Source organism: Monodelphis domestica, chromosome 3, assembly GCF_027887165.1.
Source record: "Monodelphis domestica isolate mMonDom1 chromosome 3, mMonDom1.pri, whole genome shotgun sequence".
Taxonomy (NCBI): Eukaryota; Metazoa; Chordata; class Mammalia; order Didelphimorphia; family Didelphidae; genus Monodelphis; species Monodelphis domestica.
This window is the reverse complement of record NC_077229.1, coordinates 193,120,391-193,147,088: the sequence shown is the minus strand read 5'-3', so window position 1 is coordinate 193,147,088 and position 26,698 is coordinate 193,120,391. Positions and strand designations below refer to the sequence as shown.

At 37.8% G+C, this 26,698-nt stretch overlaps 1 protein-coding gene across 2 annotated transcripts in view; it reads left to right on the top strand.

Moving 5' to 3' along the window:
* SLC22A23 (solute carrier family 22 member 23) overlaps positions 1-26,698 on the top strand; it is a 277,033-nt gene that overhangs the window by 174,340 nt on the left and 75,995 nt on the right. For both annotated transcript variants that reach the window (XM_003340677.4, XM_007488028.3), the window contains exon 4: positions 21,421-21,589. In XM_003340677.4, coding sequence (XP_003340725.1) covers positions 21,421-21,589 — 169 coding nt within the window. The remainder of the gene's footprint in view (positions 1-21,420; positions 21,590-26,698) is intronic.

Below are 26,698 nucleotides of genomic sequence, written 5' to 3'. Positions count from 1 at the left end.
ACTTGCAGACCATTTGGGGGCATTCCATGTACATAAAGGCATGTGTTGACATTGGAAAGAAAAATTGCAACACCAAAAAAAAAGTCAATTTGGGGATGAACTATGGATTTGTTGGACATTAGAGTAAAATTCCTTCATTTGTTCTTTCAGGGATCAATGATTTTGGGCATGTCAGCATCAATGATTCTAGAACCAGAGGTTCTTAACCTGGTGTTAGTGCATTTTTTGTTTGTTTCTGCTTTTGAAAACTCCATTTCATTATAATTGGTTTTCTTTGTAGCCCTATGTATTTTACTTTATGAATTTAAATATATTTTTCTGGTCTATAAACTTCACTAGATAGCCAAAGGGTGTATAACCCACAAATAAAGGCTAACAACCTCTGAGGTCATCTAGTTAATCTACCTTTCCTTCAGTCAATATATATTTATTTTATTTTTTAAGCTCTTACCTTCTATCTTAGAAATTGATACTAAATATGATTTCCAAGGCAGAAGAGAAGTCAGGGCTAACCAGCTGGGGTTAAGTTACTTTCCCAGGGTCACACAGTTAGAAAGTATCTGAGGCCAGATTTTAACCTGGCTCTCTATCCACTAAGCCACCTAGCTGCCTCTCAGTATGTATTTATTAAGGCTTTATTTTGGTAGCTAAGTGACATATTGGATAGAACTTTGGCCTTGGATTCAGGAGGACCCAAGTTCAAGTCTCACCTCCAATGTTTAGTAGCTGTGAACTCTGAGCAAGTCATTTACCATCTGACTCAGTTTCCTCATCTGTAAAAGGGGAATAATAATAATAGCACTTACCTCCCAGAGTTGTTACATGGATAAAAAGGGATATTTGTAAAGTGCTTTGTAAATATTAAAGTGCTAAAGAAATGCTCTTGAATATTTGTGTAGCACTACATAAAAGTGCTATGTAAAGACTAAAGACAGCTTGGTGACAGAGTCAGTAGGGTGCTGGAACTGGACTCAGGAAGACTCATCTTCCCACATTTAAATCTGGCTACAGATGCTTACCAGTTGAGTGACTCTGGACAAATCACAGGTTAAGTTTGCCTTGGTTTCCTCATCTGTAAAATGAGCTGGAAAAGAAAATGGCAAAGTATTCCAGTGTCTTTGCCAAAAAAAAACCCAAATGGGATAACAAGGAATTGGATACAACTGAACAATAAATTTAAATATTAGCTATTATTATTATTAAACACAAGCCATTTTCAAATGCCATGCCTGTGCAAAGTACTAAAAGAATTAAAAAGCATAGTATCTAGGTTCAGGGAAATTATAGTCTAGTATGGGGTGATAAAATATGGATAGGAGTAACTCTAGGGATTAAGAAAGAGTAGAAAAGATACTTAAGACTGGACTTCAGTGATCAATAGAATTTAAATAAGCAGGGATTGGTTGGTGGGGTAGAGTACTTTCCAAAAATAAGTAACAGAACTCCAATACTTTTACGAAAGGCACACAGGTAAGAAGACATGTATTTGGTCGTCTAATTCAGCCGAAGAATAAAATACATATAGGGAAGTAGAAGACCTTGAATGCAGTGATAAGAGATTGATACTTGCTTGGCAGGCAATAGGGAGCAATTGAAGGTTCTTGAAGAGGGGAATGAGGTATGGAAAAATTAAATCTAACCTGGAACTGGCAATCAGCATTTATTATAGTGAAAAGACACAGTGAAATCAAGGCAAAAGACAGTCCTGGCCCTCTGAGAGTTTACAATCTAATTGGGGGTGGGAAAGGACAATATGTGAATATATACATATAGACAGCTAAACATTGGATAGATAAATAGGAAATAATGAACAGAGAGAAGGTAATGGAATTAAGAGAGATTGGGAAAGGCTTTTTATAGGGGGTAGGATTTTAGTTGGGACTTAAAGGAAGCCAGGAAGATCAGTAGTAATTGGAGAAGAGAAGCAAAAGCATTCCAGATATCCTCAGGACACAGCCAAAGAGAATACCTAGAGTTGAAAGATTGGATTGGATTGGAGTGTTTTGTCTGTGGAACAACAAGGAGGCCAGTGTCACTGGATGGAAGAGTACATGTCAGAAAGTAAGATGGAAGAAGCCTGGAAAGGTGGGAAGGAACTAGGTTATAAAGGACGTTGAGTACCAAACAGAACTTTTTGTATTTGCCTCTAGAGTTTATTGGTGGAGGAAAGGGTAGCATGACCAGACTCGTATTTTAGGGAAATTACTGGCTAAATGGAGTCTAGATTGGAGTGGGAAAAGTCAGCATTAGAGTTACTCTAGTCAGAGAGAATTAGGGTTAGAATCAGAACCTAAGAAATTATTATCTTGTAATGAATCAATCAACAAACATTCATCAAGCTATACTATATGCCAAGCATTCTGCTAAGTACTAGAGATACAAATATAAAAGTGAGACACTCATATATATGTTTATACATTTTATATATATATTTTATATATAATATATATTAGAGAGAAAGAGATACATTGATGTGGACAGACCCAATAGAATGTAAGCTCTCTGAGGGTCAGGAAGGGACAGTTTCACTTGTACCTTTGTACTCTCAGAACCTAGAACATTGACTGACAGACAAAAGTGCTTAATAAGTGCTACTATTCGGAGAGTATAATGTTCACAAATGAGGAAATACATGATAGATAAGAAAGCACAAGTCAAATTGGAGAGGATTCCTGGGGAAATCAAGAAAGTGATCTTTTTTTTTTTTAATCCTCTTACCTTCTGTCTTAGAATTATTTCCAAGGCAGAAGAAGTGGTAAAGACTAGGCGATTGGGATTAAGTGACCTACCCAGGGTCACAGAGCTAGGAAGTCTCCAACTAGCTCCCCCTTAGCTCATATTCTTTTTTTAATTTTTCATATTATTCATTTTTGTAAATGAATAATCTTTTGTTTTCAAACCCTTACCTTCTGTCTTAGAATCAATACCATATATTGGTTCCAAGGCAGAAGAGCAGTAAGGGCTACACAATGGGGGTTAAGTGACTTGCCTAGGGTCACATAGCTGGGAAATGTCTGGGGCCAGATTTGAACCCAGGACCTCCCATCTCTAGGTCTGGCTCTCCATCCACTGAGCCACCCAGCTGTCCCCCTGTAAGTGAATAATCTTATAAAACATAAACCCCACATAATATACATATACATAAACCCCCACCAAATATACAAGTGAGAAATCATATGTTTTCATCTGCATTCCTATTCCATCAGTTCTTTCTGTGGAGGTGGACACCATTCTTTGTCATAAGTCCTTAGAATTGCCCTGAATCTCATTGTATTGATGAGAGTAGCTCAATATCACAGTTGATCATTCCACCATATTGCTGTTACTGTGTATAATGTTCTCCTAGTTCTGCTTATTTCACTCTGCATCAGTTCATGTAGGTCTTTCCTGCTCTTTCTGAAATCCTTCTGTTTGTCATTCCTTATAGCCCAATTGTATTCCATCACCACCATATACTACATTTTGTTCAGCCTTTCCCTAATTGAGGGACATCCCTTTAGTTTCCAATTCTTTGCCATCATAAAAAGAGCAGCTATAAATATTTTTGTACAAACAGGTCCATCCCCATTTTTTTTATCTCTTTGGGATACAGACCTAGTAGTATATTACAGGATCAAAAGGTATGCATTCTTTTAAAGCTCTTGGGCATAATTCCAAATTGCCTTCCAGAATGGTTGGATCAGTTCAGAACTCCATCAGCAATGCATTAGTGTACCAATTTTTGCCTTGGCTCATATTATTGTTAGCCACCTCAGTCTGTCCAGTTTTGAAATCATGACCAAGCAAACTCTGCCATTGCTCTGTGAGGGGATGTCTATCCATTTCCCTATCACTCCCATGCAGCATCTCTAGAACTTTCTAAACCAAAGTGCCAATCCATGATCGCCATTCTTTCTTTCCCCTATAAATGTTGCCTTCCACTATTAGAATGTAAGCTTCTTGAAGACTGAAAATATCTTTCATTTTATATTTGTATCCTCAGAGCTATTAACAGTGTTTGGCACATAGTAAGCTTTAATAAATGCTTTTTATTTCATGGTATCTGGAATTTTGTTAACCACTTTAGTTTTATTGCTCTTCTTATTATCCTAAGAAGTGAATACTATAGAGATTCTTATTCCCATTTTATACCTGAGATAACAGACTTAGAGAAGTGAATGAAGTGACTTGTCCAATGTCACTAAACTAGTAAGAGTCAAAGGCAGATCTCCAGCAAGATCTTTCCTGACTTCTATCACTCTTCATTACAGCATTTAATCTCTAAAGAAAATTTTTATTTTTTTTAATGTTATTTATAGCTGGGCAACTAGATAGCTTAGTGAATTCAGGAAAACTCATCTTCTTGAATTCATTTCCAGCCTTCAGATACTTACTAGCTGTGTGACCCTGGGCAAGTCACTTAAATCTGTTTGCCTCAGTTTCCTTATCTATAAAATGAACTGAAGAAAATGGCAAACTATTCCAGTGTCTTTGCCAAGGAAATCCCAAATGGGGTCATAGAGTCAGACAAGACTAGAAAAAAAGCAGGCCTAGAGATGGGAGGTCCTAGGTTCAAATCTGACCTCAGACTGGGCAAGTCACTTGACCCCCATTGCCTTGCCCTTACCACTCTTCTGCCTTGTAACCAATACATAGTATTGATTCCAAGACAGAAGGTAAGGGTTTAAAAAAAAAGACTAGAAAAAAATGACTGAACAACTGAACATTGACGAACTGAGTTTTTATATTGACATAAAATTAATGCACTCAACAATACGTATTCTTTTAGTCAGGGGCATTCTCATAAGACCATGGATTTGAAAATAAGAAAGGATCTTGGAGAACATCTAGTTTTCCCCCTCATTTTACAGATCAAAGAACTGATACCCAAAGAGGTTAATGAATCTGGTTGCATGGAGAGAAGTAGCATTAATGGAATTTAAACTCAGGTCTTCTAATTTTCTAACAAATATGACATATCCTTGTGGACTGATCAAAGTCATGAGAGTTGCTAATTTAGCAACTATTTAAAGCTCTAGAATGTTTGAGGGAATGGAAGTGAGCAAACAAGGAGTCTTCCCTTTTACAGATAAGGAAGCTAAGCCCCAAATCCTGCAGAGAATTTAGAATTAATTCAAGATTCTTTATTCTCTACCACACTCCCTGGAGACTTTAAAAAAAAATTCTTTTTAAATCCCAGGATACTTCCCAATTGTCGAAGTGAATCAAACAATTATTCAAGCATGATCAGTCAGTAACTCTGTTTTTGTTCTGGAGAACTAATGCCTCTGGAGAAATTGGAATTGTGTAGCTTGGCTCTTTTGGAACTGTCAAATGGAAGACCTGGCTAGGAAATTTCATCTTTTCCCCTGTTTATGAGGTAGAGCAGGCTCCTTGTTCTATTTCTTCAGTTAGCTCAAAAATCCTTTAATACCTGACATGCATTAATATTTAAAAAAGAAAAGTAACATTCATTCTTACTTGAAGATTCTATGTCTCTTTGGTTTTGGGGGTTCCGTCCATTATAACATTATAACACTGAAAAAGTTGGCAGTAGTTTAAACTCATAAAATTTGTATGTATCAGCCATTACTAAAAATCAGTCATGTTTTTAAATGATGGGAATTTTCTGGGTGGAAACATGGAAAAATCTTGAATTTTTCATTCCTTGTATTGAGAGCTTGGAAAATCATTTTTAAGGTGCCGTGGAGCCGTAAATTTATTGATTTTATATGACCTGTGATAGACTGAGGAGTTGAGTACTGAAGTTTAATTATGCATATGTCTGAGAAAATCCTAAAATAAATATAGCATCAGATCTAGGGATTGGAAGTTACCTCAGAACCCATGAAATGGCTCCCTTATTTTACAGACAAGGAAACTGAGATACAGAGAGGGAATCACATAGGTATAATAACCGAGTCTATTGTAGTAACCTATAATAATAATTCAATTCAATCAATGGGAATCTTTTAGAGTCCCCTTATCACATAGCTAAGTCTCAAGCCAACCACAGTACAAAGTTGCTGCATTAGTCACTGGAGATATAAAGAAAACAATGAAATAGTTTTTCCCCTCAAACAACTTATATTCTTTTGGAGAGATAACATGTTCATATTTTGTTGTTGTTTAGTCATTTTCAGTCGTGTCTGATTCTTCCTGACCCCATTTGGAGTTATCTTGGCAGAGAGACGAGTGGTTTATCATTTTCTTCTCCATCTCATGCAGTGACTTGCCCAAGATCACATAGCAAATGCCTGAGGTTAGATTTGAACTCAAGAAGATGAGTTTTCCTGACTTCAAACTCGACACTATCCACTGTGGTACTTGAAATTAGTACTGCAAGAAATAAAGAATTCAGTAATTTGGAGGGAATGTATTCCAGGAATAGAGGTATAGCCATTGAAGTGTCACAGAGATGGAAGGTTGAATGTCATTTATGAAGAATAGCAAAAATCCCAGTTTGATTAGACAGCCAAGTAAGGCAGGAAAATAACTTATAATGAAGTTGGCAAGTTGATGATATTTAGTCATTTCAGAAATGTCTGACTCTTTGTGACCCCAGTTGAGGTTTTCTTGGCAGAGATACTGGAGTGGTTTGTGATTTCTTTCTCCATCTTATTTTACAGACGAGGAAAGGGAGACAAACAGGGTAAAGTGAATTATTTAGGGTCACACATCTAATGAGTGTCTGAGACCAGATTTGAACTCATAAAGATGATTCTTCTCGACTTCAGGTCTAGCATTCTATCCATTGTGCCACCTAGCTTCTAGTTGGAAACTTGGATGGAGGGGAAGATGAGAAGAGCTTTAAAAACCAAAAAGAAGATTTGCTATTTTATCCTAGAGGCACTGGATATTATTGAAGAGAAGAGTAGCATAGTCAGATGTAAAGAAATCATTTTGGCAACTATATCGAGGATGATTGTAAAGGAGACAGACTTGAGGTAGGAGAGGTCAGTTAGAAGACCAATAGCCAGGTGAGATCTAATGAGGACCTGAACCAAGCATATGGCTATTTGAGTCCAAAAAAAGGGGACATATTGAAAGAAGTCAAAGAGGTTGAAATGGCAGCATTTGGCAACTGATCACATATGTGGAATGAGGAACATCAAGAAGTTAAGGATAACACTGAGGTGTTATGATCCTGAAAGACTGGAAAGATAATGACCCTTGATAGGAATCAAGGGTTTGGGAGGGGGGTTGTTTTGTAAGTGGTGCTGAATTTTGTTTTGGACATGTTTGAGGTTTCTATGAGACATCCAGGTTGAAATAAAAGTTTCAGTATGCAGTCACGGATGTGGAACAGGAGCCAAGAAAGAGAGATGAGAGCTAGATAAATAGAACTGAGTGGGATCTGCATTGAAATCAGAGTTTAATTCATAGGAGCTGATGAGGTCACTGACAGAGTATAGAGTGAGAAGAGGAGAGAGAATAGAATAGAGTTTGTATAAGAATGGATAATGGTCTGAAAAGGACATGAGTGAAATCTGCCTGAGTTGTAAGAAAGGAACTATAACAAAGCAATGTAATGAAAATCCAGAATGGAGACAGTATTCATATGGAGATAATAAATATCAAATGCTATAGAGAGGTAATTTAAAAAGGAGAACTGAGAAAGATCATTGAATTTAGCAAGAGAGAGAAATAATTGGTTACATTTGAACAATTTGAATTGAATAATGAGGTCAGAAGACAAGATTGCAAAAGGTTTGAGAAGTTAGTGAGAAGAAAAAAAGCAGAAGCAATGAATGTAGATGGCTTCTTTGCAAGTTTGACTGAAAAGGGAAGAGATATAGAATGATAGCAGGAGGGGATAATCAGTACTAGTGAAGGTTTTTTAAAAGGATGGGAAAGATTGGTATTTTGTAGACAGCAAACAAAGAACTCATATATAGGGAGAGATTGAAGATTAGAAAGAGAGGTAAGGAATGATCCAGGGAAATGTTTGCTAGAGAAGAGAGGAAAGTATAGGCTCAAAGGCACATGAAGAAGAATTGGCCTTGTTGAACAGAAGGGCCACCTCATTATCAGAGACCTAAGAGTGGAGGAGAATGTCAGGAGTTTTGAGATGAATAGAAGAGATAAAGAAGCTCAGTGCAAATGGCCCAAATTCAGTAAAATACTAGTTGAGAGAGTTATAAAGGTGAGATATGGTAGGTTTGAAGAGAGCAAGGAAGTTTTGGAAAAGCTTCCCTGGAGAGCACAATAGAGAATTAATCGGGGAAATGTAAAAAAATATTGCTTTACTACAGGGAGAGCCCAGCTTAGTTTGGATAACATACATTTGTAGTGGAACCAGTTGGCTTGGTTTTGTAACTTTCTTTAGCACTTTTCAATAACATATGAATATGAGAAGAGGTAGATGGTTAAAGTAAACCAGGTTTGGGGATCAACATGAATGTTGAGATTGCCTAGGCATTATGGAGAAGACTGGAAGCTTGAGAAATAAGGGGGGGGAAACTTTAGGAATTATAGAAATCAGCCACCAACATCTGAATTGGGTGACATATTTGAATTCAGCAAGTATTTATTAAGTACTTCTTCCCAAACTTTCAATTAAGGTTTACCAAGATCTTTCTCCATAACAATCCTATGAGGTAGATAATGCAAATCTTGTTACACCCATTTTACAGATTAGGAAATGAGTTTGAGGAATTAAATAGATTGCTTATGTCAGATAGCTGGAATAGAATAGAATCCCATCCAATCTGGGATTCAAACTTACAGTTGCTGGCTCCAATCTCACTATTCTTTCTACCATCTTAGCCATCTAAAGTAAAAAAAAAAATAGGAGAAGAACTAGGATAGATCATAACACAAATCTCCCCCAGTGCTTTCCTAGATTAGCCAATCCTATAGGACCTTAAAGTCTAGAGGTTCTTAATTGTGGATTGATTGAGTGCCACTGTCATTGAATATGCTTTTCTAAATGTTTGTCTAGTGCTGGGTCATAATATACCAAAATTGTCTAACTACTCACATAGACTTCCTCCGAGTAAAACTACATTTTCCAATCCTATTGACATTTGGTTGAGTGCTTAAATCCTAATTTTTTTAATTGCCCCTCCAGTTTCCAAAAGCTGTGTTACTCTGCTGTAATAGTAATCTTGTATAGTCATATGCTCCATATATATTAAATATCTCCACACAGCTCCAAGAGACTGAATTCTTGATTTATTCCCTACCTCACCTCTGCAAGAAAAAAGGATTCCATAATCATATGTGTGAAAGGATGTTCGCATCCTGTGTTTTTGACCAGGCCAAAAAGAAAAAAAATCCTCAGGGAAATGAGCTCTCATTGTTATAGCTAGCATTCAATGTTCTTTACTTCCCTAGTTCACTACCAGGGACAGCTTGTTGAGTGACAGGAAGAGAGTGATTTGCATATCATCAGAGGGGGTAAGAATATGGTGAGAAAGCCATTGCTAAGAGACAAACTAAAAGTTCAATGGGAAACATTCAGCAGTCTTAGCACTGCTTGTTAGGCAACGTGGTTTCCATGAGGCTCAGTGTTTACTGGTCAGAACGCAGTTTTCTATGAAAAGTCTGGTCAGTAAAGTAGTCAAAGGACCACTTTGTTCCATCAGTGCCCTCTAGCACAATATCTCCATTCCCTGGGCCAAGTTGGCCAAAAGCCACAGTCGAAACTGAGGCAGGTAGTCTTGCCAATCATACCAGTTAACAACTTCATTTGGCCTCAGTTGCAATAGGGGTAGAGTGGGTTCCAAGTTTTCTGCCTCTTTAGAAAAGAGCCTCACATGCTTTCATTCTTGACTTCTTCCAATGTCTAGAAAACCCAAACAGCAAAACTGATTTGCAGGGGGCTTGGGAGGGGGCAGGATCTGACGGTGGGTGTAAGGGAATGCAGTAATTAGAACAGAATTGAGTGTAGGCTAATGCCTCCATGGTGCTTGCCCTCTCCATGAAGTTTTATAGTTCTAGACAGTGCCTACATAATAACTGCGGAATTTGCCTTTGTTTCAAAGTGTCTTTGTCCTTGCGTAGGAAAGCTGGCCACTCAGTGGCGACCCCTGCATTTCATGTTTCTCACCATGGCAGGCTGAAGAGACAGAGCTTTTCTGACATGGTGGAACTGTCCTTTCTCAAACCCACTTCCCTTATGCCCACTTTCCTCCTAGATAACCTAGTTATTGTTTGTGTTGTTGTTCAGTCACGTCCAATCGGAGTTTTCTTGGCAGAGATATTGGAATGGCTTGCCATTTCCTTCTCTAGCTTATTTTACAGATGAGCAAACTGAGGCAAACCAGGAGGTTCAGAGTTATAATTTTGTAAAATATGGCCTAATATAAAATCTAGCCTAATGCTCAGTGTGAATTCAGTTTCTTCTTGCTATGGTCTAATTTCTCAAATTTATAATCAATTGTACACAAAATCAAGCCATTCCCCAATTAATAAATGGGCAAGGAACATGTAACAGACATGACTAGGCAATTTTCAGATAAAGAAATCAAAACTATTAATAAGCACATGAAAGAGTGTTCGAAATCTCTTATAATCAGAGAAATGCAAATCAAACAACTCTGAGGTATCACCTCACACCTAGCAAGTTGGCTAATATGACAGCAAAGGAAAGTAATGAATGCTGGAGGTGATGTGGCAAAATTGGAATACTAATGCACTGCTGGTGGAGTTGTGAATTGATCCAGCCGTTGTGGAGAGCAATTTGGAACGATGCCCAAAGGGCGCTAAAAGACTGCCTACCCTTTGATTCAGCCATAGCACTGCTGGGTTTGTACCCTACAGAGACAATGGCAAAAAACACTTTACAAGAATATTCATAGCTGCACTCTTTGTGGTGGCAAAAAATTGGAAAATGAGGGGATGCCCATCAATTGGGGAATGGCTGAACAAATTGTGGATTCTGTTGGTGATGGAATACTATTGTGCTAAAAGGAATAATAAAGTGGAGGAATTCCATGAACTGGAATGACCTCCAGGAACTGATGCAGAATGAAAGGAGCAGAACCAGGAAAACATTGTACACAGAGACTGATACACTGTGGCACAATTGAACATAATGGACTTCTCTACTGGCAGCAATGCAATGATCCAGGACAATTCTAAGACACTTATGAGAAAAAATGCTATCCACATCCAGAGAAAGAAGTGTGGGAGTAGAAACACAGAAGGGTTAGGGTTGATCCCATGCTTTGATGAGGATATGATTAGACTCTAAATAATCACTCTACTGTAAATATTAATAATATGGAAATAGGTCTTGATCAATGATACATGTATAACCCAGTGGAATTGTTCGTTAGCTACAAGAGGGGGGTGGGGGGGAGAGAAAGAACATGAATCATGTAACCATGGGAAAATATTCTAAATTAATTAAATAAATACATTTTAGAAAATAAAATTTTAAAACTCGCCTGAGAATAACTCTCATGGTTTATATGATGCAAGGTACTATACTAGAGATTTTAATTCCTCAGGATGAAAAAAAAAATCTTTTTAGGAGTAGATAAGACCAGAATAACTAAGTGGATAGAGAGCCAGGTCTGGAGATACGAGGTCCTGGGTTCAAATGTGACCTCAAACACTTCCCAGCTATGTGGGGCAAATCACAAAACCCCAGATGCCTAGCCATTACTGCTCCTTACTAAACACATAATTATCAAGTATCAATTCTGATACAGAAAATAAGGGTTTAAAAGAGTAAATAGAGACCCCTAGTGGGCTAGAAAATGTGTCTGTCTCCCTGGAAAGGAGAACTGCTTTTATTTTATTTGCAGAGGAGGGTGCAGACTGGAGAGTGAGCCTCTCTTAGCTACCTCATCATGGGATGAAGGTGACCTGCCTTCTTGAAGGCTCTACCCAGGAAACGGAAGCTGGCAGATTCTATCAAGCTGGAAAGGCTTCAAGGAATGGGCCCTTGACGGATTGTTAGTCTCCTGTCAAAGGACCAGTTCAGAGAGGCTCATTGCCAGCCAGGTTGGCTAGGGGCATGAAATTTTCAGCCACAGCAATTCTCAGGGAGTATTTATGAAGTCACAGAAGTCTTGCGGCTCTGAGGTGGCCCCAAAGAGGAAAGCCACACACACACACACATACCCTGCAGAATCATGGAGCTTTGAAGGATTGGCGAATGAATGGAGAAAAAAAAAAGACACTTTTGGTTTATTATAGGATTTTTTTGTTGTTTTGTTTTTTCATATATCACATGCATCAAAAACAATCACACTAAAGTACAATTTCCAAATCTTCTATAACATCAGGATAATGAACTTATAGGGAGAAACAGGACATGGGGACTGGCACTGAAATCTCATTGCTAGAGAAGGGCTCTGTCAGCTAAAGTCAGCAAGAGAGCTGAGTCCTTTAGCCCCTGGACATTTCTACTACATGTATATAACAAAGAGAGATTTCTAACCACAATTTGGAAATTATCTACGGACCTCTGAGCAGTAAATTAAGTGATTGCTGCCACTGCTGTTACTGCTGTTGATGGAGCTAAAATCTGCCTAGATAGTCTGTGCTTTCTGTGACAAAAAAAAAAATGCTTTTTGAAATGTTTTAACTTCTTAGCTTTAAGGGGAGAATCTCTAATAGTTCTAATAGTGAATGACCCTGAGCAAGTCACTTAAACCTTCTGAGCCCGTTTCCTTGTCTGTAAAAATAAGGGAATTGAAATCAGTGACCTCTAAGATTTGTTGCATCTCCAAATTTATGATGCTAAATGAATATATGTGTGTATATAAATATCCTTACTTTCTGTCTTAGTAACAACTCAAAGAAGAGCAAAGACTGAGAAAACAAGTGACTTGCCCAGGATCACACAGTGAATACATGTCTGAGGTCCGATTTGAACTCAAGAAGAGGAGTCTTCCTGACTCCAGCCCAGCACTCTATCCACTGGACCACCTCACTGCCCCTGGATGAATTTTAAATTTTACCTATCCTCCAAGGCAGCTGGTGGTTCAGCAGATAGAGTTCTGGTCCAGGAATCAGGAAGATCTGAATCCTAATCCAGCCTCAGAAGCTTACTAGGTGTGTGATCCAGAACAAGTCACTGAATCTCAGTTTCTTCACTGCAACATGGTGATAATAATAGCACCTCATAGAAGAGATTAGATAATGTTTGTAAAAGCTTCATATCATATGGCTTGGCACATAGTAGGCACTTAATAAGTGCTTATTCCCTTCCCCATCTATAAAATGAATTTCCTAAGGTTAGTGGGGTTTTTTCTAAATCACATTGCCCAAACCTCCAACCCCATTCCCCAGAGGAGTTGTTTGCTTTGTCTCACATCACTCTGCTTTGTTTTTCCTGATCTCCATTAGCAGATATTGCCCTAGAGAAATGCTTTTCCACCAGTTGTCTTAATTTAGAAACAGTATGTAAGTGGCATGAGTTTTGATAAAATGAGCAGCTCAGCTTTGGTGAGGTAACCCACCCTGGCCAAACATGTGTTTATTCAGCCCTGCCTATTTAGAACTAGGCTCATTTGATAAAGAGGCTTTACATAGAGCCTTTTAAAATTTTGAACTGGCATCATGGTGTATAATCATCACATGTTAGTGGTCGGATTTAATTGATGCCTGACAAGAGGGCATTTCTGGAATGCGTTTACTCTCCAATAGAACTAGCTGGATCCCAGAAGGATCCTGGAGTATCTATCTAGGGGGGAATCTTAGATCTATCACAGGATGACTCCGGATCCCTCCAATTTCATTTATAAAGTACATGGAGGGAACAGCTATGCGGCTCAGTGGATAGAGAGCCAAGCCTAGAAATGGGAAGTCCTGGATTCAGATATGGCCTCAGACACCGCCTAGCTATGTGACCTTGGATAAATCACTTAGTTAAAAAACACAAAATAAATAAAATAAAAATAGATAAATCTTCTACCAATGCATGTTTTCCTCTTTCCCAGAGAGTGTTAAAATAAGCCTATATAAATGAAGTCTAGAGAAATCTGACCCAATTTAAATATGGCTAATTTGAAGACCCCCCTTTTTCTAAAGTGTGTCTAATTTGCATTCTAATAAGTTTGGTATTATCTCTAGTTGGTCAAGCATTAATCAAGAGAACAGAGAGAGATAAAAATAAAGGGGGCATCCATTCAATTTTGACTTCACATATTTCAGACTGTAAAATCTGACCTGAAACTTTGGCTAGCACACTTTGGAAGACATTTACTCCTAAATATTGCCCTCATAGAATAGATGCTTTAGAACTTTTATGTATGTCTTCCCATGAGTTTTCTCTCATGCCTTCTAAAGACAATTGATATCAATAAGGGAAATAGAGGAGTCTTTTTTTTCCCTTTAACCAGAGATTTGTGAAATTTTGAAATCTTAAAATAATCAAACCTGCCCAGACTAGCAAAAGCTGTCCATAGAGTCCCATCAGATCACAGGTGACCTTTCATTCTAGCTTGATGCTCACAGTATTCTTCTCCCTGACTGCCCATTTGGGATAGAAAGGAGAATAGCATTCCTGCTATTTTTCATCCTGCCCAGTCAGATTGATCTGGGCATTGCTCCATTCTTATTTACAGATTAAATGCTTTATATTAAGTTTTAATTAAATGCTTTATAATTCTCTTGCCCTTCAATAATTCCCATCCTTATTTGTAAAGTGTATCTAGGTTTTAAAATTAGCTTCTAAGTCATCATATGATATGGAAGTTAATGTAATTATAGCAACTAAAAATTCTTCTGTTCTAATTTTAAAAAATAAATAAAAGGCCTGAAGAACTTGAAGTAACAAATTAAAAAGAGGGGGGAAAGTTAAAATTGGGATTTTTCAAAGGATAACAAAATATAAATACCAAGATGTACCAAAGTCAGCACAGGGAATTCATTGGTTCTTCCCAAACAATCCAGATGTCAAATTGGACACCAGAATGATTGGAAGATGAAAGCATCCTGGGCCTGAAACAGTAAATCTAAGATAGGACAGAGGACATAATGAACTTAGTGTCAACTTTTCATTCACTATACTAGCAAAAGGGAATCATTCTTTAGGAAAATCAAACTCCATAGAGTATCAATCAGTCTATCAAGGTTGACATCTAAACTTGGACTCTTACTCTAAAAATGCTTACAACTGTGACATAAACCCATTGACTGGCTCATCATTTGCAAGTGGTTGGACATATTCACTCTGGTAATGACCAGAACAGCTAGGTGTAGGAACTACATAGTTCCTTCTTTAAGATAAACTTTCCTGCCAACTGACCCCAACCTAGTAGTGGAGGACATCATTTGAGGTTTAGTTATGATTAAGCTAACTACCCTTACCTATAGACTTTGCCAAAGAAGCATCTGGTTGGGACAATACCTTTTAGCTTACAGTGTTTACTCTTCTGGGTGAAGTGTACTAACATCTTCTAATAAGTTCTAATGCTATAAGAGATTTATAATGTCATGGATTATACTTTTTATTCCTTTTCCCTCCCCTCTTCTCAAAATTCTATTTATAGTTTTCCAGTCATCTTCAGCCATGTACCCCATTTGGGTTTTTCTTGACAGCAATACTGGAATAGTTAGCCATTTCCTTCTCTAGTTCATTTTACAAATAAGGAAACTGAGGCAAACAGGGTTGCAAACAGGGTCACAGCTACTCTTGTCTGAGGCCAGATTTGAACTCTGGAAAAAGAGTTTTCTGACTCCAGGACCTGTACTCTATCTCCTGTGCCACCTGGCTGCCCCTACTTATTATTATCATCATCCTCCAAAAGAGGAATTGATATGATGTATTGAAAAATATGTTGAACCAGGAATAAAGAGTCCTAGCTTGGCAACTAGCCATATGACCTTGAACATTTAATTTAATTTACTTGGTTCTTCTATAAGAAAGAGATTGAATTCGATGATCTCTAAGGCCTTTTTCAGGTCTCACATTCTGTGATTCGATGTATTAATTAACCAGATATCATTGAGTTTTCCAATCAACCCATCAGAAACTCCAGGCTATCAAGTACCTTTTGGAAAACTCACACAACACCTGTTGGATGTTTATCAAATTGAACTGACTTCATGACCCAGTGAAATAAGGTTCTTTTTTTGATATGGCTAGAAGAAACTGAAATCACACTGAATATTAGACTAGATTTTATATTAGGCCATATTTTACATAATTATAACTCTTAAGTGTGCAAATTCAAATACTTCAGCCCACTTTGGGGGATTCATCATCTGCCCAACAGAGGACCTAGCTGTATTGGTTTGTTAATTTCTTTGGTTTCATTTGACTTGTCCATATTGAAGATTTAGTTTAGGTTATACATTTTGTGGACTTCAGGGATAGCTGGACACTTTTAAATATAAACATCCAAAAAAGAGGGTGGGAAAAATCTAGACAATTATTTCAGAAGGTGCACTGGAATCCTTTATGTGACTAATATTACATAAATGTCAAGGATCCTGAGGAATATGCCCCAAAAGACTGGAAAAGGAATTGTGGTTCCAATTTCTTCACCTTTGTATCTCTAAAGTAAGGTTATAGAAATGAGATGGGAAGGAGGGAAGATAGACTCTATTAGCAATACATAGCATCTGTTGTGAAATGGAGTTATTATATTATTTTGACATTATCTTGCCAATTTTATATGAAAGGTTACTTGGGTGTCCAAGTGCTAAATTTTCATATCTGATTTTAGTATAAGCTGAGCCTCTGGAACACTGAACTTACACTGAGTTAATGCAGATTTCTAGTTTCCATAGCAGCAAATCTGCTTGTGCCTAATAAGTGAAAACTAGAGCAAGCAACTGCTCCTTGCTTCTTCTTTTTTTTTTTTAAGACCTAGGTCTCTTTATTATTTTTAAGAGCAAAAATGCTAGGCCTGGGGTGATCACTTCCTCCTCTCTCAGAAAAAAAAATCTATTAAATGAGCCTAGCTGGCTTCAGAGGAAGTAGTAATAGGCCATATTAGTAGGCTGGGAGCTTGGTGTTTAATCCTGTTTTCCTAATTAAATGGTAAAAGACTTTTTATAAGCGATAGTCAGATAGTCAGAGAGGTTAGGTTTCTCTCCTCCAGGTTTATGACGATGAACAGTTTGTTTGGGGTTTACAGTAATGAATATTTTGATTGTTTGCTGATGAGTTGGCGTTTGTATTGCCTGGCACAGCGCCCAGTACCTGTTACAGTTGCTTTTAGTCTTTTATCAGAAGTGACAGAAGTGTGGTCTCTTCCTCATTTTTGCTCCCCACTCCTTTCCCTTGGTCATCCTCCAAACTCACACCTCTCTGCAATGGCATCTTTTTGTAGCAAAGGAAGGACCAATGATGTCCATCATCCATTTGGCTACATGGAGAAATAGCATGGACATTTTTTCTTATAGAATATCTACCACCCACTTTTGGGGCTTAAGATCATTTTAACCAAGCTTTAAAAGAGACAAAGCCAGCTATGGGATAAACTGTAAGGGAAGACAGCAGGTAAGGAAATAAAATTTGAAGTTGCTGGGTTCTTTAGGCTGGAGATGACTTTCGGGGGTACATGATGGCAATCTTTAATTATTTGAAGAGGGTGAGTGATTAGGCTTGTTCTGTTTAGTCGCCAAGGACAGACCCTAGGAGCAGGCGGTGCCACTGCAAAGAGTAAATTCTAATTCCACACAAGGAAGAACTTCCCAACTTTCTAATTAGAGCTATTCAAACAAAAGGTCTTCCTGAGAAGTAGTGGGTTTCCCCTCAGTAGAGATCTACAGGCAATATCTGGATAAACACACAACAGGTCCCACTAGGGATGGATCCATTATAAGTGTAAATTATACTAAATGGCAGTGAATTCCCTACCAACTCTGAGACCCCGTGATTCTGGGAAATTGGTGAACCTTAGGAAGAGGGCAACTAGGTAACACAGTAGATAGAATACCTGAGCCTAAAGTCAAGAAAATTCATCTTCCTAAGAGTTCAAATCTTGCCCCAATTGTGGATAACTAAGCAAGTCACTTAACTCAGTTTGCCTCCATTTTCTCATCTGTAAAATGAGGTGGAAGAGGAAATTGTAAACCACCACAGCATCTTGACTAAGAAAACCCCAAATGGGATCACAACGAGTCAGGCACAACTAAATGAAGAAAAGGAGCAGGTGCACCAGATCAGATGGCTTTCCCTCATAATGAGGCCCTTAGATGGCACAACATATAGAGTCCTGCAAGCCACTTAATTACTCTGGGCCTCAGTTTCCTTATCTATAAAATAGGGATAACAATAGTTCCTACCTCCCAGAGTTGTTGTGAGGTTTAAATGAGTTATTGCTCTTCAGTTGTTTTCAATTACTTCAAACCCATTTGAGGGTTTTCTTGACAATGATACTGGAGTGGTTTGTCATTTCTTTTTCCAACTCATTTTGCAGATGAGGTAACTGAGACAAGCAGGCTTAAGTGACTTATCTAGGGTCATATAGCTAGTAAGTATCTGGGGCCAGATTTTAACTTTGGAAGATGAGGCTTCCTGACTCAAGGCTCAGCATATGTAAAGTGCTTTGCAAACCTTAAAATGCTATATAAATGCTAGTTATAATGATGATGAAAATGATAGTGAACCTTTATGATCAATAGGGTTGTTTTACTTAGTACAACTATATAAATTATTAGATTCATACATTAATTTAGAAGGGTGATTTTATGCAAACACCAGGAAAAAAGAGAACGATGTTGCCAGCAGAGCTCCAGTATAATAAACATCACCGTTAGACCATTGGTTTGTAATCCAGATCTGTTTTGTTGTTCAGTTTTTAACGACTGATTTATTTTTTTAAAAAAAGATATGGTTTTGATGAACTATCAGAAAGAATGTGCGGGTCCATTAGAAGAGGCAGGAGATGTGGACTGGATGTGGGGGAGGGTTTGGGAAGATGTAACCCATCCAGAAGTGGGGGGAAATCAATAATGTAGCATAATAAGACCAGAAGGATCTGAGACAGAATCAACTTATGGAACTAGAGAACTAGGTGGTAGGAAAGACTTTGGACAAAGGGGAGCTTGAATTACCAAGTACTCTGCCAAAAACAGCTCGCAAAAAAGAAACTCAATAGCATACCAAGACCAAGGGAAATGAAAACACACAGAAAGGCTGAAAATTCCGATGCCAAGAGGATCAACATTTCCTAGTGGTTTGTTCTGTGTAAGTCACTTCTCCTTCAAACTATCAACTAATCAATCTATATAACACTAATAATGACACCATATTGAATTGGTATAGAAAATAGGCAATGAAAATAATTGTAAAGAGACTGGTTAATTATAACTTGCTATTTTATTTAGGAAGTGTGACTTAGGGGGTCAGGGGTTGTTGGAATTTAGAAAAACCAGAGTTAAATCCCACCTAAGACACATACTTGTTTGTGTAGCACCCCTGGTGAAGTCACTTAATTACTTTAAGTAATTACTGATTACTTCCCATTTATTCTGTGTATATATATATATATATATAGGAAGAACAGAGTTTTTTATATGCTGTTTCCCCCTTTAGAAGGTATAGCCCTCGAGAGAAGTGGAAATTTTCTGCCCTTTTTCAGAAGGGAAGGAAGGATAGATAGAATAAGCATTTATTAATCACCTACTATTTGCCAGGCATCATGCCAAGTACTTTATGAAGATGATATCATTTGATCCTCAGAATAACCCAGTGAGGTAGGTACTATAACTACCCCTATTCTACAGTTGAGGAAATTGATACAGAAAGAGGTTAAGTGAGTTGCCCAGGGTCATGCCTAGCATTGCTTAAGATTTGATTTGAACTCAGGTCTTCCTGACTCCAGGATCAGTCCCCCAATGACTGACTGACTATTGATTGTCCTGGAACCTCTTTAAGATACGATGTTTTCCTTTTTAAATAATTTAACTTTTTTCCCCAATTAAAAATTTATTTCTCTCTCTCCCACCTTTACCCCACTAAAAAAGGCGGAGGCGGGGGAGAAGATAACAAAACACTGGTTAACAACAATAATAAAGCAAAACAAATCCCTGCATTGTCCAAAAAATAAAATAAAAACTAAATCTCAGTCTTCTCCCTCAATATATCACCTCTGTTAGGAGGTGGTTAGAACATTTGCTCATTGGTACTTTGGAATCACAGTTGATCATTTCATTAACAAGTTCTTGATTCATTCAGATTTGTGTGTCTTTATAGAGTTGTTATTATATAAATTTTCTGGTTTCTTCCCACTTCATTCTGCATCATTTCATACCTTTCTCTGAAATAGACCCTGTCATCATTTCTCATGGAGCAATAATATTCTATTACATTCATATACTATAATTTATTCAACCATTCTCCAATTGATAGGTACTCCTTAGATTCCAGTTCTTTGTCAATACAAAAAGATCTGCTGCAAATATTTTTGTACATGTGGGGCTCTTTCTTCTCTTTCTTCAATCTCTTTAGTTACTGGCAGAGTATATTATGACATCTTTTTCTTAAAAAAAAAACCTTTACCTTCTGTCTCAAAATCAATACTGTGTATTAGTAAAAGAGAGGTAAGGGCTAGGCAATGGGGGGCTAAGTGACTTGCACACAATCACCCAGGTAGGAAATGTCTGAAGCCAGTTTTGAATCCAGGCCCTCCCATCTCCAGGCCTAGCCTTCTTTCTACTGAGCCACTGTCCTGCCCCTATTGTGACATTTTGAGTGAGGTTTTGTAGGATCTGTTTATTTTTCTATTTATTTTTTATTACAGACCTAATAAAGGTATCACTGGATTGACATATACACAGCTAAGTGATTATGGAAGAGGGATCAAAGAGCATTGAGACTGGGATCAAAACACTTGGGTTCAACTCAGACCTGTCAATAGCCATGTGACTGAACAAATCAATTAACTTCTATTTCTAAATTATGGATCCATTTTTAGCTTACTTGTCTCTCTCTCACCTGCCAGGGTGTGATGTTGGTAATTAACAGCAAAACTTGTTGAACTTAAAAAATAGATAGATAGGTAGATAGATAGATAGATAGATAGATAGATAGATAGATAGATAGATAGATAGATAGATAGATGGACAGATAGATAGATAGATAGATAGATAGATAGATAGATAGATAGATAGATAGATAGATAGATAGATAGATAGACAGACAGACAGACAGACAGACGGATGGATAGATAACTATTTCAATATAATTGGGTTTGCTAAAGTCATTTATTTTATTTCATACATTTAAAAATGTTGTTTTGAAAAGAGGTCCATAACATTTTCCCAGACTTCCAGGAGGATCTGTGACACAAAAGAAGGTTAAGATACCGCACAACCATTGCACTCTGCATTGGTCAAGGGAATTTCTTCAGCAGAAGCTCCCTGCCTCAGTGAGGTATCATGCATCTGGACTGAGCAATTTAAAATGTTTAGTCTTCCTAGGTGGTTACGAATTTGATCCTCAAAGTCCTCTGACATTGCCAATCTAATGAAAAATGGTTTACTCATGCCTCTCTTGGGTTTTTTTTTCCCCATATATTTCAGGAATAGAACTTTGTCCTCCTGGACATCGGTTCATGATCACAATGGTGGCAAGCTTCATAGCTATGGCAGGGCAGTTCCTTATGCCAGGCTTGGCAGCCCTCTGCAGGGATTGGCAAGTTCTCCAGGCTCTCATCATCTGCCCTTTTCTCCTGATGCTTCTCTACTGGTCGTAAGTATTAATTTTACTCTTTCTAGAGAACAATACCAAATTCTTTTGGGGTAGGGGAAGGAGGGTTAAATGGAACAGATTTACTTCTGGTTTAGAGATGAGTTTATCAATTAATATTGAATATCAGTTCAATTTAATATACATTTATTAAGTGCCTCCTGTATGGCAGGCACTCAATACACATTTATTGAGTGCCCACCATTTGCCATGGGGTATAGACAACAATAGTAATATAGCACAATGTAATAGTGTTAAAAATTCAAATGGGGTCGTGAAACCCTATATATAGACCCTTAAATTTGCATATTGACTTAGAAAACTACATATTAATATTAATATTATCTATTTTCTGTTGTATTTGTATTTATTTTGTTAAATATTTCCCAATTACATTTAATCTGATTTGACTACACTGGAGAGTATTATGGGCTGCATGTTTTGACATCTCTAGTATAAGACATTTTTCTTACCCTCAAGGAGATTATAGTTTCTTAATTTTTTTTAACTCTAACCTTCCATCTCAGAATCAATGCTATGTACTGGTTCCAAAGCAGAAGAGCCTTGGCTAGGCAATGGGGGTTAAGTGACTTGCCCATGGTCACACAGCTAGGAAGTGTCTGGGGCCAAATTTGAACCCAGGAACTGCTGCCTCAAAGCCTGGCTCTCAATTCACCGAGTCCCCTAGAGGGCCCAAGCTTACTGTCTCTTACCTTTTTCTTCATTTTCCTGTTGACAGTTTCAAGGGAATTCAAACATTTAAAGAGGAGGTAATTGTAGATGATAAAGAATCAGTTTTTGATGGGGGAAAAGGCCTTTTTAGCCACTAGATGGGTCCACTGTGATGTTATTAGCTAGGTTTTGTGGAGACTGTTTACTTTTTCTATTTACTTTTTATTACCTATTATTTCATTCATGCATATACTTTCACTCTTTGACTTGCTATTTTTGTTTCATTTTGATTCCACTTAACTCTTTCAATGAAGTGGGAAATAGTGCTTGAGAGAAAAAAAATTACCTCATCCTTTCCTTATTCCCATTATTCTCCATCCCCATTGCCTTTACCTTCCCCTTTCTTATAAAGAGCATTTGATTCTACTTTTTAACCACTAATGTTAAAAAATCTCCAAAGGATGCTAGTTGGTTATGCCTCTCCTTTATTTGTTGGAGATAGCAGGCTCTCTTTTCAAAAAATAAAGGGTCTAAAGGAGAGAAGGACCAGCTTTTATTTCTTTTTATTTAGCACTACTATATTTTGTTTTTAAATCATTGGATGAACTAGAAAAGGAAATAATGGTAAGCCACAGCAGCAATGTTTTTTCCTCAAGAGCCTGAATCTTGCTTACTGTATAATGAGCAACCTCAGCAACAGTGGGAATCCAGTAATAGCATATGGGGGGAAAAAATGGGCCACCAGCTGGGGTGGTTGTTCAGCAGCAGCTGCTGCTAATGTGTTCTAATCTCCTTGCCCACCATCTTTGCCCCTTTCCCTACAGACCAGGGAACTGTGCTATGTCTGGACCATTCTCTCTTAGACTTTGCGTGTTCCTCCCCACATCCTACTAGGCGTTACTCTTCCCTAAATAGGATGAATTCTTGACTATACAACACACACACACACACACACACACACATACACATATATATAAATGTATGTATGTATAAAAACCCTTACCTTCTATCTTAGAAACAGTACTAAGTATTGATTCCAAGGCTGAAGAGTGGTAATGGGTAAGCAATGGGGGTTAAGTGACTTTCCCAGGGTCACTCCTTTGAGTCCAGGACCTCTGAACCTCCAGACCTATGCCTCTGTCCACTGAGCCTCTTAGCTTTCCCCATAAAATATTTTTCTAACTTTCACTTGATAAAATTTATCCCTATTTACATTTCTCATGTCTTGCTTTTAGAGACACACCAGTGCAATATGCAGACATGCATACACACTCACTTTGGTTGGAGGGTGTATGAAGAGGTCAGATCCAGGATCAGTAACCATTTTAGCCCTGAGTGCCACTAAAGCTCAGGATTAAAAAATCAATCAGATAGAAAAAGAAGAGAAGGGAAGAGAAGAATGACCTAAATGGAGTGGTAAATACCAGTACCAATTTCTTCAGAGACTAAGTGACTATAACTCTGCCTGCTCCTGCATTTTAGACTCTATTTGCTTTGTTCCACTCACATTTATATTACATCAGTTTCCAAACCTGATCTACCTCAGAACAAGGGGTTAATAGAAATCATTTTTTCCTGGTAACTTGAAAAATGTCTACCATTGCATCATGGAAATAAGAGTTAGAAAGATCTTAGGAGTCATTTCATTTTACAGAGGAAAAAACTGAGACCTCAAGAGTTTAAGTGATGCATCCAAAGTCAAGAGCAAAGAATATCATTGCATCTACTTCTTTTTTCAACCCACCCAATATATTTACTCTTTCAGTCTCCAATAACCAATAATGAGGCTTACAAATAACTTTGTGGTTGTCTACAAGGTACACATAAACCACTTGTGATTGCTGTCTATTTTTGAGTGCAGTAATATGTATTCAAGATGAAGATATGACATGCACTCCATCTGCATATGTATATATGTAGCTGGCTAACTAGCTATGGTTATTCTATCCAGAATGAATTGATTAACACAATTCCTAAGTGAACCAGAAACTAGGCTTTATTGTTTGGTGGACCTTCTTCCCATCAATAAACCTACCTAAATACAGAAGTATTGGGAATGAGACTTAAGCAATCCACCCTAGTTTGCTCTAAGTGAATCAGTCAGCTTATCAGATTAAGAGCTCAGCAATATGTGCCTTAACCTAGCCTGTACTTCAGGCCCAGAGCCTCCCACTCTTCACCCTTGAGGAATGTTTGTTCTTTGCTTTCTCCTTTTTAAAATGTCAGTGACCCACCAGATGGATATTCATTCAGATTGAAGCTTTTACTTTAATTCCTTGAAATATTCATGGCTCATCAATGTGGGACCTTCATCAATGTTTCATAAATATCATGGTTAAAATATTTGTTATCACGGGGCTCACCTTCTGGTTTTAAGCTTTTTTGTGCTCAGCTAAACCAATCATTGGGCAATCTGTCACTGGGAGAGTGGTCAAAGTCTTTTCAGGTTGGTGATGACCTACCAAATCTTTCCTTCACTAGCAGTCTACAAGAACCCAGGATTGCTGCCACACCAAAATGAGGCATTGGTATATTAAAATAACATTTTATAAAAGTTTCAAATCCCTTTAAGATGAAAGAACACTCCTTTGGTGGTGGAAATTGTGTTGACATAAATATCTCTTACTGGAGAAGGAGTGGACATGGCATGCTAGAAAACAAGAATGAACAGTTTCTTAACTAGCTATAAATGACTAGTTATCCAGCTTCAAGGGGCTTGGTAACTGATAGAACAGTTGACTTGTAAAAGCTATGGAGTCCTCCTTTCTTTTCATTTTTTCTAATGGCCATCCTCCTTTCCATTTGCTACAATTATCATTTTCTCATTCCTAAAGGCTGCTCTGTTATTTAATGGTACAAAGTGGCCTCCTAGAGAGGCTATGGAGTACCAACTGACACAGCCAACTGTTGGTGGCAAAATATTGAGAGTGTATGGCCTCCATTTAATCAAGAAGTATTCATTGCATACCCATGGTGCCCAGCAGTTTACCTGGTACTTCAAGTGCAGATTAAAAAACATGTACACACACAGATACAGGCTCTGCCCTAAAATAAAGTGCTTACAATCAAATGCCAGAGATAATAATAGTTCCCATTCTATAACCATTTAAGGTTTTAAAAAGTTTTTTTGGCCATCCAAAAGTTCTAAGAGACACCTTTATCTTTATTATCCCATTATCCCAGTTTTATAGGTGAGGAAATTGAGCTTCACACATTGCAAGTAGCTTGCCTATGGTCACACACTAAACAAAAGCTGATATGTGAACTCAGATCTCTGGACTCTGGGGCTAGTGTGTTTTCCATTTTAACACACAGGCAACCAACCAATAAGCAGAATCATAAGAATGCAAAAAGTAGCAAGGGAGCTGGTTTGCTCATGCTGCCCCCTTATGCCTCAAAGACTTAGCAGTGGAAGATCAGAAGATAGGCTCATTTTGATTTAAATAATGATACTGGAGAGGAGCATACAGGAAGAGTAGGGGTAAAGGGTGGAGGGCTTTGAAGATAGTGGTCCCAAGTTTCTAAATGTACCTGAAGGTAATGAAAATCTCCTAGAGAGAGCAGGATAGCAGAGTAGAAAATAACATCAGTTTCAGTGTTTTAAATGTTTTGGAGTGGAAAGAGGGGAGGGATTTGAAATCCAAGCAGAAAAAAGTTACAGTAATATGGGTGCAAAATGTCCAGGGATTTGTGAGTGGGTGCAGAAAGCAATGGGTGGCTCCTACTGGTGTTTTTAGAGCAGGTTTGCAGAATGCATGGTTTCCTTAGCAACAGATTCTGTCAAGAAATTTGCTGAGTTCAGGCTATGGAATCAATGAAATAAAAGAAGCAGCTAGGGAAATTGATGTTTCATACTTAAGGTGTGTTGGCCTAATGGTTGTCTTCTCGTCAGTTCTAAATAGAAGGTGGGATGGAAGAAACAGAGCAGCCTATTTCAATATTTGCCTGTTGTCTCCATCTCCTTTGTTCAAAGAGGATGTAGACATCCTTGCTGGTGACTTGGTATCACCATATGCCTTATATGTTTAATATAGCTGCTCAGCTAAGTTAATAAGAACAGAGGAGAAAAGAAAAAAGACATGATAAACAAATATTTTTCAACTAGATTTGAAAACAAAACAGAGATAGGTATTCTGTCTCTAATGCCAAATACTTCTACTTGCATTTTAGCATATTGGGTAGATTTGTTCTTTCATATTACATCTATATTTATATTTGGTTTGGGATGAAGCCAAAGCGTTTCCAACATGCAAATTTAGAAGCAAGTCATCATAACGAGATTCTTGGCCGGGAAAGGAGGGTTTTTGGTTTTTTTTGCATTATATAAGGGATTCCTTCAGGGTCAGAAAAATTGGAGAAGCATCTATGACCCCATACTGTTGCTAGGTGAGAAAAGAGGTGAAACAAGAGGCTAATCAAATGCCTTGGGAGACAGTAAAG